At 32.7% G+C, this 16,011-nt stretch overlaps 1 protein-coding gene across 1 annotated transcript; it reads left to right on the top strand.

Moving 5' to 3' along the window:
* Positions 1-9,726: 9,726 nt before the first annotated feature.
* Positions 9,727-15,721, top strand: LOC123533817 (histamine H2 receptor-like). Its single transcript, XM_045315712.2, has one exon. It carries the CDS (start codon positions 12,311-12,313, stop codon positions 13,760-13,762), a length of 1,452 nt encoding a protein of 483 aa, XP_045171647.2. The 5' UTR covers positions 9,727-12,310; the 3' UTR covers positions 13,763-15,721.
* Positions 15,722-16,011: the final 290 nt, after the last annotated feature.

Raw genomic sequence — 16,011 nt, forward strand, 5'->3', positions numbered from 1 at the left:
GTACTTGGATTCATTGTTGTTGTATTTTCAGGGCCTTTGGGATCATAGAGTCTATTCAATACCGGTATCTATGTAATAGAATTCCATATAAACCGGCGTGAGAGGTGTTGCACTTTCCATTACCTCTCATGAACAGACTCATTCAAACCGAGTCTGCTATTATTTTGCTTGGTTGCTTTCTATGCTTCAATATGATCTTTTTACTGATTTTATTAGCTTTATGTATTGACAAATGTTAACTGATACAAAGTGCTTAACCTTTAGCATGCTGGATGCAAATGATTCTGCCTTTGCGACCAGTGCAGACCAAGATCAGCCTGCACGGACGGTCTGCACTGTTCACTATTCAGTCAGTAAATTTTATGTGAATACCCCTTCGAATAATAAATGGTATTGCACAAATTGAATGATGGACCAGTCCATTTTAGAAATTTAGCAGGCTAACGTTTAATTAGATATTTTTTCTTATATTTTAATGTTTATAGAAGAGATAGAGGCTTCTTTTTCAATCTCCGTAAACACATTTAAATCGAGTATTAATTAATATTAGAGAAGACCAGTGTGAATATAGTGTCTATAAAAAGAAAACAAAAAATATTCTTACACTTTTTTGTGTCAAGAAAACATTAAAATAACAAATTACTTTAATTTAATCTGTGTCCACGATTGCAACCCATACGTTTCCTTTTCCAGAATTTCTATATATAGATACATCTTCTATTCTTGTGTAATGTAATTGAATTTAAAAACCAGACAAAATGTTGAAATCTGCATGATGTCATATAACAGACCAATAAATGAGGAAAGACATTTCTAACTTTTCAATTACGCCGTTATGTGTCGCGGACAATTTAACAATTTAGAGCGACGTTTGTTTTGTACTAAACTTTATGTAGGAATCCTTTAAACAGAATTTATGTTTTTTTTTGTTATGACGGAAGCGGATTCAAAGTGCCAAGATCTTTCTATTTCTATTTCTAGTGGTTAAAATTCATCGGGAGCACAGAACCATATCGAGCAATTAGTTATAGCAGACTCGGTTTAGTTGAGTCAAGTTCATCCTTGAGAGGTTATGAAATGTGCAACAGCCTTTATGCTGGTCACACATGTTAAACAAGTGTACATCATAGCACACATCTCTGGTCTATTTCCATTTTGCTGTTGTTTCAAGAAATTCAAATCAAGGCAAGTTTTTTTTTTTAATACGATGTCTGTTTCATTTGTTTAAACGACGGGGGCAGCTTTGAAAAAGTTACGGTCCATTCCGGAATGAAAATGACCTTGAACAGGTATTTGATGAAACAGTCAATCTCAACTTTAGATTTTGATATAGAAAATAAACTTTGAACGTATGTTCTAATACTGAATATGCACGTATTACTGTGACCTCTGCATTGATTCTGATCGTACCATATCTCATTTGCATCTATTTTGTTTTGCTTGATTATTTTATGTGGTGTGCACGCTATCTTCAGAAACATGCAAATTGACTTTAATTCAATATGATAGGACAGAGTTCGGTAGTATTGTCACATCCTTAAATATGTAAAACTAAGTTTCACTAAAAGCCTGCATTTGATCTAAGAATGGTGATCGAAATCTGCAGTACTAGCGTCATTCCTGCATTCAGTGTGATAGATTTTTCAGAGAATTGCCATGCAATTCCAATAAAACCTCTTATTCTTATTGTGATTGTGGACATGGTAATTAGGTTCGATCACAAATTACTAATCAAATACCTTGCCATTAAACAAGTTTACAATTACATCACTGTTGAGCGGCTGTCCTTTGTACTTAATTATTCATCAGCATTCATGTCAACACAGCAAGTTACATTTCCGTATAGTGGGCGATATGTAATAAACAAGTATCACGATAAAAACACAGCCCATAAAAGAATGTACAACAATGTCAAACGTGACCATACATTCACACGCTGTACTATTGCAATTCTCGGGGGTTTCTGTAATCAAGTAATCAATGCCTGTTGTAAGGATGTTAGATATTTCAAAAGCAAAATTCTCCACTACTTTCTTTTTAATTTTCAATATAGATGGAACAGAATTTGTGTATAATGTAAGAATTAAAAAGCTCACATACTTTGATATTTATTTGCAAAGAGCTATAAATATATTTATACTTCTTTGGTATTTGTTACTATCAACCTAGTGTTTATGCTTTAAAATATAGTTATTATCATTATATTCTGGAAATGATAATATTAATTTTGATCAAAATTAAAGTAACAGAGTTCTTACGAGAAATTCTCCTATATTGTATGAAACATTGTAGCATTGCTGAAGTGTCTATATTTGTTTTATCGTATAAGTTTAAATTAAATTAAATTTAATTTGATTCCATGTGTTCCTTTGATAAACACGATTTGTCATCTATAGCGATAAAGAAAAAAACCGTATCATAATGTTTATCATTTTGCAATGTCACCGGTAATTAATTGTTTAAATTTTCATTTTTATATTTCGCTGTAAGACCAGAAAGCAACTTTTCACTTTTCTGAATAGAAATATTGAAATATTCATTTTAAATATATAAACATTCCCACCAGAATATGTAACATTCTTAGTGGCCACCCGAATCATAATAAAAGACGAACTTTTCATAATATTTAGAACCAGTTTATAAATAATGCTAGATCATGGAATAAAGTAAGTCTCTGTGCTCTGTGATTTCACCACACCCCTTCCATTATTTGTCTAATTTGTATACATTTACATTCACTATATATTTTATATGAAAAAAAGGCGTTCATTTACGTATGAACAACGTTGGCGTAGTGATATCAAGGATTGCCCTTTCCGCGAGACTGCACGCGCCTTCTGGCGTAATTTATAAAAAATGTACAAAAAGGCGTCGTTGGAATTTTTATTTCAAAATTGGACACAAAAATTACAAAAAGGATATAAGATTCTTTTACTGGTTTTAGGTGTAGATAGGAATTTCTGGCTTAGGCGGTAGAGAGACTCTGTCCTGTTCCTGCGTAAACAGTTACCCGAAATCTGCACCTACAACCAGTGATAGAATTTTTTCTTGCATGCCATCTTCAACAAACGATAGTAAAATAGTTTCAAAGAAACGACTTTCCTACAGCATTTTTATTCTTGAAATAAAATAACGTCTTTAGAATCGAGAAATATTTTATAAGGAACGAAGTGAAACTATCAAGGTATTTGATGTTTATCCGGTTTAATGGAAAAATATATATTACTGCACGAATAGATGTAGTTCGCCATACGTCATTTACAGCATGAACGTCATCTACCCCAGGGTGTAAGATGGTGTTTTTCAGCACCAGTGAAATCGGTAAAACCGAATGATGCTCCCCGATGCATGTCCTTGTCCCAGTATGGGGAATAACGTATTAGAAACCAAAAAAAAAAAAAAAAAAAAAAAAAAAAAAAAAAAAAAAAAGTGGAGATAATAAAAAGAAGAAAATTTAATAAAAGGAGATAATTAAAAAACTAGATAAGGTAGAGTTATGGTTCTTTGACACTGCACTTTGTCTCAATAACCTTTATGATTATTTGAAGTTTCAATGAAATTCCATTAATACGTTTCAAGTTATACTCCGGACAAGCCTTATTTTGTAAAATAAAGGGAGATAATTAAAAAAACTAGGTAAAGTAGAGTTATGATTCTTTGACACTGCACTTTTCGCCAATGGCTCCTATCATTTTGTGAAGTTTCAATGAAATGCCATTAATACTTTTCAAGTAATGCTCCGGACAAGCCTTATTTTGTATAATAAAGGGGGATAATTCAAAACCTAGGTAAGGTAGAGTTATGATTCTTTATCACTGCACGTTGTCTCAATGTCCTCTATGATTATGTGAAGTTTCAATCAAATTCCATCAAAACGTTTCAAGTTATACTCCGGACAAGCCTTATTTGGTATAATAAAGGGAGAAAATTCAAAAACCAGGTAAAGTAAAGTGACGGTTCTTTTTGACATTGCACTTCCCGTCAATGACCTCTACCATTTTGTGAAGTTTCAATGAAACGTCATTAATACTTTTTAAGTAATGCTCCGGACACGTCATATTTTGTATAATAAAGGGAGATAATTCAAAAACTGGGTAAGGTAGAGTTACAAGTCTTTGACATTGCACTTTGTCTCAATGGCCTCTATGATTATGTGAAGTTTCAATCAAATGCCATTAATTCTTTTCAAGTTATACTCCGGACAAAAGTGTGACGGACAGACGGACGGAATGACAAAACAAAGCGGCAACTATATGCTCACCCTTCAGGATAATGAAAATGCGTTTCACTATTCACTGATTACGCAATTTATGATTAATGCTATTATAATGTGTCTAAGTTATGTGCGTACATGTTCAAAGAGATCAAAGTAGCAGTATGAAGTTTATAGATTGGCCGAGAAAACCCGTAATGCTGTCAGTAAGATGTTCTATTGTATATAGAAATATAATCAAATAATCCAGCTGGTCATATGTATTACAGCTGGAAATATTCCGCTTTATTCCGGGATGATGATCTAATTACTTCCTCTTTGAAACTTGCAGAATAATTTCTTAAATAATTTTATATACTTGATTAATTATTTAAACCAAATGTCTTTTCAGGCTTAAAGCTGGCATTAGTACCGATTGGCTTTTATACAGAACTGGTACTTGGCTGGTATATGACCGATATTGGTGAAATTAGAACTTCATCAAGTCGTCTAGTCGGACATTTTGTTCTAGATCACCAGTAGAAATCCATCTGACTAGAACTATGCTAATATGATGCATGATCTCTGTATCATTGTTTGAAACGGAAAGGAGACACATGAAGTCCTCAAAAATACTAGCAACAATGCATGCAATGCAAAATTTTACTTTCTTTGACAAAGCTGACAAACAACATAAGTATATCGCACGATTTTAAGACATGCTTATGTTGTTTTTTTATATCTCATTCTGCCTATCTTTTAGACCGGCGTAACTGCTGCAAAACTACTCCTATACCGGGAATAGTTTACATAAAATGATTTGATTTGTTAATATTTATGAAAACTCTTAGAAATGTCCGTAAATATCAAAAAATCAAAAAGAAATGTAGCTAATTTCTATTATATGGTATTGACTTTCGTTTTTTTTTTTTTTGGTAACTTTTCGAAATAATATGACGACCACACGATAATGTCATAAATAAGAATACTTCCTAGACCTGTGCATTTACCATTATATATTTGAGTATAAAAGACAATTAACAATAAACTTTTATTTTATGCTTACAGGTGAAATACTGAATAATATCGGTGAGATATTTCTCTATATCACTCACAGTTCCGAACTTCTTTTTTTCAGATAAAATTATCTCCCTTGAAATATATTCTTTAATTAACTCCCCTTATTGCCTTTATAATTGCTGGTATCCTATTATAATCCTAACATTCAAGCCATACAGGAGACATGTACAGCTAGACAATCCTATATAGGACAAGCTAGCTATAATAAAATTTGCAAAAGAAATAATAATGCTCTAGAAATGTAACCTTCAAAGTTGGTTGCTTGCCTTGCCATAGCTATATGATAGATACGTTTTTCCTCCACTTTTCGTCGGTTCCTCACTATCGTATAGTAGATTTTACTGGCGACAGCACATTTAGTTGGTTGTTGTCTTAGTTATTATCACAAGACATCAACTCAACCTTACGTAATATGCCAGCATTTTCGTCGAAATTCTTCCCCACCCAACCAGTTGTGTTCCAAATTCCATCCTATTGTGAGGCTATTCGTTATGCTATACAGCTCCTAGACCAATATTTCCATTAAATCCATGATGATATTTAATTCTGCAGCTTGATGTTCCAAGGACTTTCGGATATTCCCCAGTTGTTTACGTTTTTCGGGTTGTTTTTTAATCTGACCTTCGGCGTTTGTAAACAAAGCAAGCTTCCGGTTATTTAACGAACTGACGGAATTGACCGAAAAGTTTCAAATATGCGTATACGTAATTACTGTCTGTTGGCGGCCAGCAGACAGTAATTACGTATACGCATATTGTGCATTTTTTTAACAAAATATTTTAAATGCAGTTTTTGTTTTCAAAAACAAAATGGCGTCGTGTTGATTTCATGGACCTAATAACCAATATTCGATATCAATGTGCCTGAGTGTCCATGGTAATTTAGCGGATGCATCATATGTAACACGGTAGCCTAAACAAATCCTAATATCATCATGAAGTATTGGTCTTATTTGAACATGCGAGCATGTAATAAACAGAAAATTCGTTGATCTGCACCAATTAGCATAAAATAAAAAGAAAATTTGTTTGTTTGCAGTGTGATATCGAAATATGTCTTCACCGATAAGGGAGACAATTCTGATATTTTCACTCAGGCTCCGCCTTCGTGAAAATATTCAGTTGTCTCCCTTATCGGTGAAGATATATTTCGATATCACACTGCAAACAAACAAATATCCTCTATATAGTTTGCTGATTCAAATGTTGAAATTAGCTAGAAACATTTTGATGATTAAATCTGATATCAAGGGACGATAAAGGAAATCATCAAAATGATGATAAAAAAACCTGATCCAAAACCGAACTAGACAAGAAAGATACAAAAAATCAAAGCGCTGACAGCACACAAAGGTTGAAACCCACATTTGATGTGCAACACTTCCATGAAACAGTAGAATATTCAAACCATTTGCATCCATGTTACATTATATACTAGAAATTCTGCTCTGACTAAAACCATCAAGTGTCTTGAAACACATTGACGAGCTTGATAAGGTAACCCTTCATCGGCTTAATTAAAATTTACTATAATAATGATACCAATGAGAAATACAGTGTCTGTTTCATTAAAAACACAAATATTCACAAAGAAAATATAGATAATAGAAATATTAGATCCATGTCTTTTTCATTCAAATTAACAGTTAACAGTTTGAAAGACCGTAACTTTACGCTGAAAATCTATAGAAAATGCTATTTTTGAACTGCCAGTGCGTAATAGTTTCTCTTTCGATTTTCTAAAGTTATATACCATTACAAAGTTTGCGATCTGAGTTTTTCACAGATATATAATTTGATATATTTTCTTTTATTATTTGCATTTAAATGATTGCTAAACCTGACTAGGAACTTTTGCATAGAAATTATGTAGAGAGATAAGCGGTCGGTATACTCGTAAATAATCAATAAAAGTAGTGCAGAAATAGAACGGCGGATTAATCTGCTTCAGTGAAAACTGTCATTATTGAATTCTTGCAGTCTCCGGAATACGGTAGTAATAGGTTTCAACCGCTTTGCGGTTTCAGTCTAATGATCTTATTGCAACATTCATATATTTGTCTTATATCCAGCTTATTGCTGTTGCGGCTATCCCTAAAAGAAATACAAATTCAACCCAAGCATACGCCATTCTATAAAGATAGAATATTGTTCATATTTAGAATGTCCGTCAATAGTTGTCAGACTATTGCTGTAATTGTCGGATTACAATGTCAAATCTTAAAAGAACTAGATAGCTAACTATTTATACTTACTGATCTTGGTGAAAAGGGTTTGTTTCCAAAGACTAAAGCAATAATTAGAAACACCGATTATCATTTATGCAAGATGAAGGGCCTTGTTGAAATTATCTTGTAAACAGACCAGCGGTTTTGTAATAAAAAAACATAGATTACCTAGGGTTGAAACCTAAAACATTTAAACCGGAATTTGCACCTCTTAGACCAAGGACCCTGGTCCATATTACGTTTTCCACAAAATCACAGGCATGTCAATGACCCTAGGATATTAGTGCAATCAGTTTAGTAAAACATACCTGCTGTGTCAACTACTGGTTTTGATACGAAGAAATGTTAGAACTTCAGTTATTTTTATACTAACACGCTGTACGAAGTTATTTGTATGATATAATATGTCAGATCTCAAGTAAGTGTTTCTATTTTTGTCTATTTTTTCTCTACATCTATCACGTATTTTCTGTATACTTATTACAAACATTTTAAGGAGTTTCGAATTTCAAAATGTATACACCGCAAAAAATGTATTACTTGTAAATAGGAATAATAATAATAAAAGAGATTTATGATATAATACCATGACGTGGAGGCTTCGCAGTCCGTTCTGGTGTTCAAAACGTTAATAGACGTAATATGTGTGAGTAATATGGCTGTTACTTCTTGTTAGTTTAAACGTTTGATTAAAATAGACACCTTATGAAAAATGTAAATTTGTACTATTTTCTTGATGTAACTTAGGAGAAGACGAAAAGGAAAATTAGCGATGTTCAAACTAGTAAAATGTTAAACAGACATACCACCTGACTGATCTAATAAAATGCCATTAAGCTAATTTGCAAAAGTTGCAAACGGGATAGCTCTAGAGTATAGAAAAAAGATCAGAGAGGGATCGCCCCTATACTAGTACAGATTATGTTGTTAATCATTCTTGCAATATAAGGGATATTGCTTCCGGCATAGAAACAACGTCAGGAGCCGAGTGATACTTTTTCAAACTTTTAATTAAACGACTACTATGTTTAATATATATAACAAAACAGCCGTAAGTATGAAGACAGCAAATAATAATTTTAATATATTGACAACAAGTCATCAACAAATAGACATTTGATACATTAACTACATGTACAAAACAAATAGACATTTAAGTAACTGACTCTATATACAAATGTATAAACAATTCAGAAATTATTAATAAAACCAAATATCTATTTATTGATAATTTGTTGTCAATAGATAAACTGCGCATAAACAATTAAAACATTAACAATTAACAAATAATCAATTAATTGACATTTATTATATAATAATACATATTGTCTAGGCAGGAACAGTTAAATAGAAATTTAATATATACTGACAACAAATAATAGATCTATACTCATTTATTATATTAAATTATTCATGTAAAGAGTTCGTGATACCTATGGTCTCCATTTCAGACAGATGCACTAATACGATGACCCACAGACGCCTAGAAGACAATGTATTTTCAAGACCATAGGACATTTGCGAGAAAATTAAAATAATTAAGTTTGTTCGTGTTTTTAAAATATGTTCTTAAATTGAGGAATAATAAATTCTTAGAAGACTATTCTCTACAAATTTGGATGTATTTATAAACGTTAAAACCAGGTGGAGATTATATGCTGGCGAAAGTGTTGGAAAGATATTGGATATTAACTTTGAGAAAAAAAAAAAATTAATAAGCATCCTAAACCTGTTCATAAAGTTATATGACAGAAAGGATTATAATGAAAAGGTTACAGAAATAATATTCTTTTCTCTAAAATAGCAAAAGTCATTAACCGCGGTCATACCTCAGTGTCCATGTATATATTTTATACATACGTAAAATGAAGGCACTTGTGTGAAACTGAAAACATTCATTAAAACATGGCTATAAATACAGTGTTTAACTCGTGTCAATGAAAAACAACAAGTCCTTCCTTGTTTAATTACAATTACAGATGTAAAATGTGCTTTCATTACATCTACAATACAACAATATTTTCCCTATGTCATACAGTCTGAAAATATTTCGCGATGAAAATGATACATTTTTAAACATAATATTATTCTGGTACGTGGTCTGGGAACTGATCTCTTAACTTGACCGCACTGTCAGTGTTTGACAAGGCATATTGACAGCACTATTGAGAAACGTCTCTCTAGCAGCGACGTAGACAGCTTAAATGAACTTCAGTTCGCCAATATTTTCACAATACCTGTTTGGCTGTTAGAGAAAACAGCCCTGGTTTACAGTTCTGACTTGGAAGCGTTTCAAAATCTGTTGCAAATATACCTTTTGTTTATAGGTAATATGGATTTTATAGCTCACTCTGTTAAAGATCTTGATGGCGAAACTACAGCGTGAAAGGCCGAGTATGTAAACAAAGACTGAGTGAATAAACAATCGAGAACTGTTGGATTAAACGTTTTAGACGCTATTAAAATAGGGCTATAAACTATAATGAGGCTTCTGTAAATATTTTTATGTGCGGAAAAAGCAAAGTGGGGGAGGTTTGATAAATAGGACATAAAATCAAAGTATGAATTCATTTACGTGACTGTTTGGACTAGAACTGGAAATAACTGTTTGATATAAAGGTGGAAGTAAATTATATATCTGTTGAACTTCGTTTTTGAAAGAGGTTACTTGTTTTCTTTATAAAAAATATAAAGAAAAAAAAAACAACACAAGACTGTTTTGAAAAAAAAAATAAATAAATAGTTTGTAATTTTTTAACAGAAATAGATAAAAATTATATCATTATAAAAAGGAAATTTCATTACTGCGATAACAATTGCCTAAATGTTTTGTAAAACAGTAATATGTGAAGGACACATCATTACACTCTTTCATATAACAGCAAAAGTGAATTGAAATGGATGTTTAACCACATTGCGAGTGAAGAAGCAAGATCCGTGTCTAGACGGCAATTTACAGCTTGAAACGAAATAAAGGCAGAATATTACCGGCAAAATCTCGGCTCGGTCGTTCTAAAAATTTCTCATCGAAAACTTACTTTAGAAAATAGGTATGACATCAGCTTGATACTGGCTAAAAAGACAACAAAAAAAATATTCTTGTAGGAAAGTTAGATTTGCATTTTAAGAAATATTATTACGTTTTGAGATGGATACTTCGTTTTGATGCTAATCAAGAAAGTTTTTGATGACATTTTCCCCGTGGGAATTTGTGGCAATCCGTTCCTCCAAAAAAAAGTATATAAAAAATCAAATGCTCGCAAACTAATTAAAGAGGAAGATAAGTTTAGCAACTATAACGATGGGCTAAATAAATCATAGAATACTGACTTGCAAAAGTGCATTCGTCAGATTCAACGAATAAGAAAAGAAAATATTTACAAAATCGGTGCGTGCGATTCGTCTAGTGTAAAGACTGTTGAAATAGTTTGTACAGACAAAACACCTTCAGAAAACATCTAAATAAGAACTAAAACGACACTTCCGCCCACAAATATTTGGGAGGATAAACACGTTTTAAATCATTTGAATATTGCAAGAGTAAATTTGTCAAAAGATATCAAAGAAGAAGACTAGAAAAGACATGGATTTTAACGATAAATTGTGCTAAAAAGAATACAAAATTTGGCAACATTTCAGAACAGCTGGTTGAAACGTTTAGAAACAATTTAAAGTAGCAGACAGTCTGATAAACAATTGCATTATTATCTTCAATATTACTTCTTATGTATCTTTATGTGAGAGAACAAGATAAAAACATAATTATTGGATTATTAAATTGTAGTATTCTGCAGACTGTGCTTTATTTTGAATCAGACAGTGCTTTGTTTTGAAATTAAGTCACCATAATTATCTTCTGCTCTGTGTAAGTGCAAGTAAAGAGAATTTAATATATATGCACATCAGCATATAATAGGCTATGCTCGAAATACCATGTGAAAAATTATGACACGTGAGATATCTGCCTAGAAACGCACGAAAGTTCTTAGAACAAAAAGGAATTTAACAATATGTTATTGTCTAGTACCAAACGAACGTAAACTCTGAGTAGGATTTTTGTTGCAGTGCAGCATTTAACACCGCTGTGCACTTTTCTCGTGCAGACGGTATCATTTGAGGGCACGACAGCACATACTGACTTATATTCCCTAGCTGCAAATCAATCTGAACTCGATCAGCAGACGATATTCCCAGATATACGCTGTGATGAATTAACTGCTTCTATTTATAGTAACATAATAGCAAAGTTAATCCGTGAGGGTATTCCAAGAGGAAAAGAGGAGGAAATCGTAATAATTTTAGTAGCGAATGGATTTTAGAGGCTGACATTCTTCCATGTGAAAACAGTATGGATTTTTGTTGCTGCAAATATTTCAATTTAATGTTGATTAATTATTCCAAACAGATATCTCAGGAGATTACAGGATTAATTATACCCTCGAGAAATACGAATTTCTTGGAACAAAATTGAAAAATCAAACTTTGCCAGTGTTTGATTTATGACTCATTTACGAGAGAAATAATTATAGCTGTATTGAAATTGAAATATTGAGGAATTCTCCCGACAATATACAAAGTTGGATTTGTTGTTTTTACGCCAGAAAATGTGCTAGATATAGAAACCTATTTTATGATGACGGACTTTGATAAGGGGTTATCGCTCACTATTTCTGTCAAAATCCAGTATCAGAAGCTCAGCAGCTGAAAGCGAAGAAATGATAAAGTAATCAAATGTGTTTTTGATTGAAAATATTTATGGATATATTTAGAGGTCGTTTAGATAATGCGACTGAAATTTACGCATTTTGCAAATGCACGTGCAAACGGAATTTCCCGTATCGGAGTTCGAAATGTATATCAAAGAAAACGCGAGTGGAAATTTGAGAGAAAATATTACCTTTACGAAACATGAAAATGGATCCTATCATTATATGGATACGGATTATCGCACAAATTTGGATATGAATCGGCCTGATGTTCCCCAGACTGCACGTGGTGTTTCTTTGGTGATATTTGTGGCAATTGGATTTGCATTTAATACATTCATGATAGTTTCAATAGTACCTAATCGTCGGTTAAGAACGGTAAGAAATATACTTTTAGTTCATTTAGGATGTACTGGTCTACTATTATCATTTTTAATAAATTTATCCACGGCGGTTGTGAGTTTCACAGGAAAATGGTTTGGAGGCGTTGTAGTTTGTCAATTATACGGATTTTTATTAACTGTATTAACATTTGTGACGTCATGGACTATAACTGCGTTAAGCTGGGATAAATACCAAACCATTGCTAGTCCATTACATCATTCGCTCACAGCAACCGCGCTGAAAATGATTGTCTGCTTTACTGTGTTCTGGACGCTGGCATGTACCCTTTCAATCCCGCCACTTTTAGGCGGAAGTCGCTACGTATTCCACGCAGATAAGGGAATTTGCTTTTTTTGCACGAAATCAGTAACAGGAAAAGTATACATCGTCTCATTTCTTCTAGCTGCCATCTATATTCCGTTGGGAGTTATGTTATTTTGTTACACGCACATTTATCGTATTGCGAGAACGCAATCAAGCCGAATTGCGGCCACTATGGTCCAAATGACTTGCGTGATACAAGCCACTATAGCACCCAACAGCCCACCAAGTAGTCTATCTATCAAAGGTACTAAAGCCATGTGTACAATTTTCCAACTGATTGGCTCCTTCGTTGTTGTGTATATTCCACTGTCTGTGATATTGTTAGCCGAAGTTTTCACATCTGATGATTTTAGAATGAACAGCGTCTTATCATCTACATTTATTATGTTATATTTATCCGCTCCAGTTGTCCATTCGTCAGTGTATGGATTACGGAACAAAATTCTACGAAATTCTTTCCAAAGATATTTACGACGAAAAATTAGATATTACTGTTATAAAGACAAGCGCAAAAATAGTATCAAATCTTTCCGTTCATTTCGGTCATCATCGTTCAAAGCCGCCATGATGAATAGACGAAATCAAAATGGTGATGCCCCAGGACTGAGAAGAACACAATCATTTCCGGTCAGAGGGTATCGAGCAGGTTCCCGTCATTTACGCGTATCATACACTAAACAAAATGGCTGCTTAGCAGTCCCAGAGGATCCGATTGTTCGGCCCCGTTCATATAATGCATTAAATCCGGAGACAAATAAAGAAGATCAATCCGCAGACGACAAAGAGCCAGGGGATATACACTTCGAAATTTCTGATATAGACGAGGAGGGTGATCAAGCAAACAACTAGTTTATGTTAATAATCTTTCATCCACATAATTTGTTGACTGTAACAACAACGTTCTCCTAAATTTGAACTAATTAACACAATGTTCTTTTTATTAAGATCTGAGCATTACGAGTTTTAATGATATCTGATTTTTTTTTTTATTCCAAGGCCAAAAGAAAGAACGTTAGTATATTGTTTTGATCAGAAACCCTTGTTGTTGTTGTTTTTTTTTAATTTACATTCTTAGACTTATTTATGTAAGGCTCTCCTCGGTTAAATTGTAACGCTCGTTTTTGTCGAATCATATCTTATTTTGTTCATTTTCAACCGACAGTAGAAGTAATTTTATCTTTCATGTGCAGCCAGAAGTGGTGCATATTGTATTTTTGTTTCAACGTTGTTGCTTTTAGAGATATTTACATTTGTATTGTTGCCATTGTTAAGAAATTGAAAAGTAAAGGTTCGTGTTAGTTGATTGTAGTATTACAATAATTGTTAAATGGTTATTCATGTAATACGTTCATTGAATATGAAATGCTGTTGCTACTGGTAACACATGTGTCTGTTAACATTTAAAGGTATACTATAGACCATATTTGAAGACATGGATATTAACTAGTTTATTTCTATCAATAGTACTATGTATTAGGTTTAAAACAGTACACACTTAATACATGTATAGCTAAACACATGATTAAATTGTGCTTAAAACACTGGAAGTACTTTTAAAGATTCACTGTTACTGCATGTTATCTAGTTATGAATTTAGCCTCAAATACACTTGTAAGTAATCTATATATCTAGTACGGTTAAACACATCCGATGAGGATTTTTTGTTACAATTAAAGCATCTGAAGATAAATTATTTTGGTAAAAGATGGACATTAGATATCTTTAACTTTCAACTGATCTCTTCCATCATTTTTATAGCTAATGCTTTATAAATACTCCGAATAATTTTGATCTTTGTAATTGTTTTCAAACATTGTGCTTTACACAAACGTTTACAAGAAAAGTGTGTACTTGCAAGTGTTAGATGTATAACATACTGAGTAGAATCAAACTTGTTTTTTTTATATTTACGGATATTGAATGTGTAACAGAACGAAATACCTATTCATATGCACTGAACACAGCCTTCGTTCTTGATACAAATGGGAAACAACATATTATAAATTTTATCATGCATAGTTAAAATCATCGACCAGATATTCAATAAAAATGAAAAGAAATGCCTATTTACATATACATGTATTTTGTTTCAGTAGTCTTAACATTTTCACTGGCTGAACTAAATGCAAATATAGAAGAAAAAATGAAAATGTAATTCTGATATTTTGTAATAAAACACTTCCTGAATGGCATGCCGGTCAATAATCAAAACTGTTGCCCTACAGTTACATTGTAAATCGCAAACACTGACCCTAAACTGAGCCTTGTATTAGTGTCTTGAAATCTGTTTGAATATAAAAACCGCGAATATTGTTTTTGTTTTAATGTTTCTAGCAACACTCCCATCCTTCTGTTGGCAAATTGATACATACATGTCAGTTATCTAGAAATGATGAGTCATTTTCTGACGGGTATAATTGAAACATTTGCAAGTAGTTATTTTTGTGGAAAACCGGTGCTGTATTAGTAACCACCGGTGGAAGAGATTAAGCGGGTGCACATCTGGTGGTCTATGTCTCAATATACGTAACAACGTGCAGTCATGATACATGCAGATGATAAATACAATATCGTATTTGTAATTGGCTAATAATGATATTCAGGGAGATCTTTTTTTATGAATCAATTGTTTCTTATCTGACGTTTGTTTCCTGGTTATTTAGTTCACTATTTTTTTATTACGTAAATTCACGGCAGACTTTGGCAACAGTAAAGATAACGAAACAGCTTTCTAGTTTTAATTTTTATCAAGATCTCAGTTTCCGAGCTACTGTCATTTTATATCCGTCTCCATCTACCATGGAAGTAATTAATATACAAATACACCATAAATATTTCACAATGACACATTCGCGCACATATTTAATGGCAACACTTCTATTTTCAACGAAAACGATTAACTGTTATTCAATATTTATTTTAACAAGAAAATGATAGAATAACTTAGTACCCCAGATAAGTTTTGATCATTGGGTAAATACCCCTACATTTGAAAGCATAGGGGTATGAGGAGTTTTCGAAGGTAATGCAACTTGTTCAGTATTGTCTTCAAGCAATCGAAATACATCTGTAATTATGACTGGGTTTTTTACTGTTCC

The sequence above is a fragment of the Mercenaria mercenaria genome, chromosome 12 (genome assembly GCF_021730395.1).
Source record: "Mercenaria mercenaria strain notata chromosome 12, MADL_Memer_1, whole genome shotgun sequence".
Lineage (NCBI taxonomy): Eukaryota > Metazoa > Mollusca > Bivalvia > Venerida > Veneridae > Mercenaria > Mercenaria mercenaria.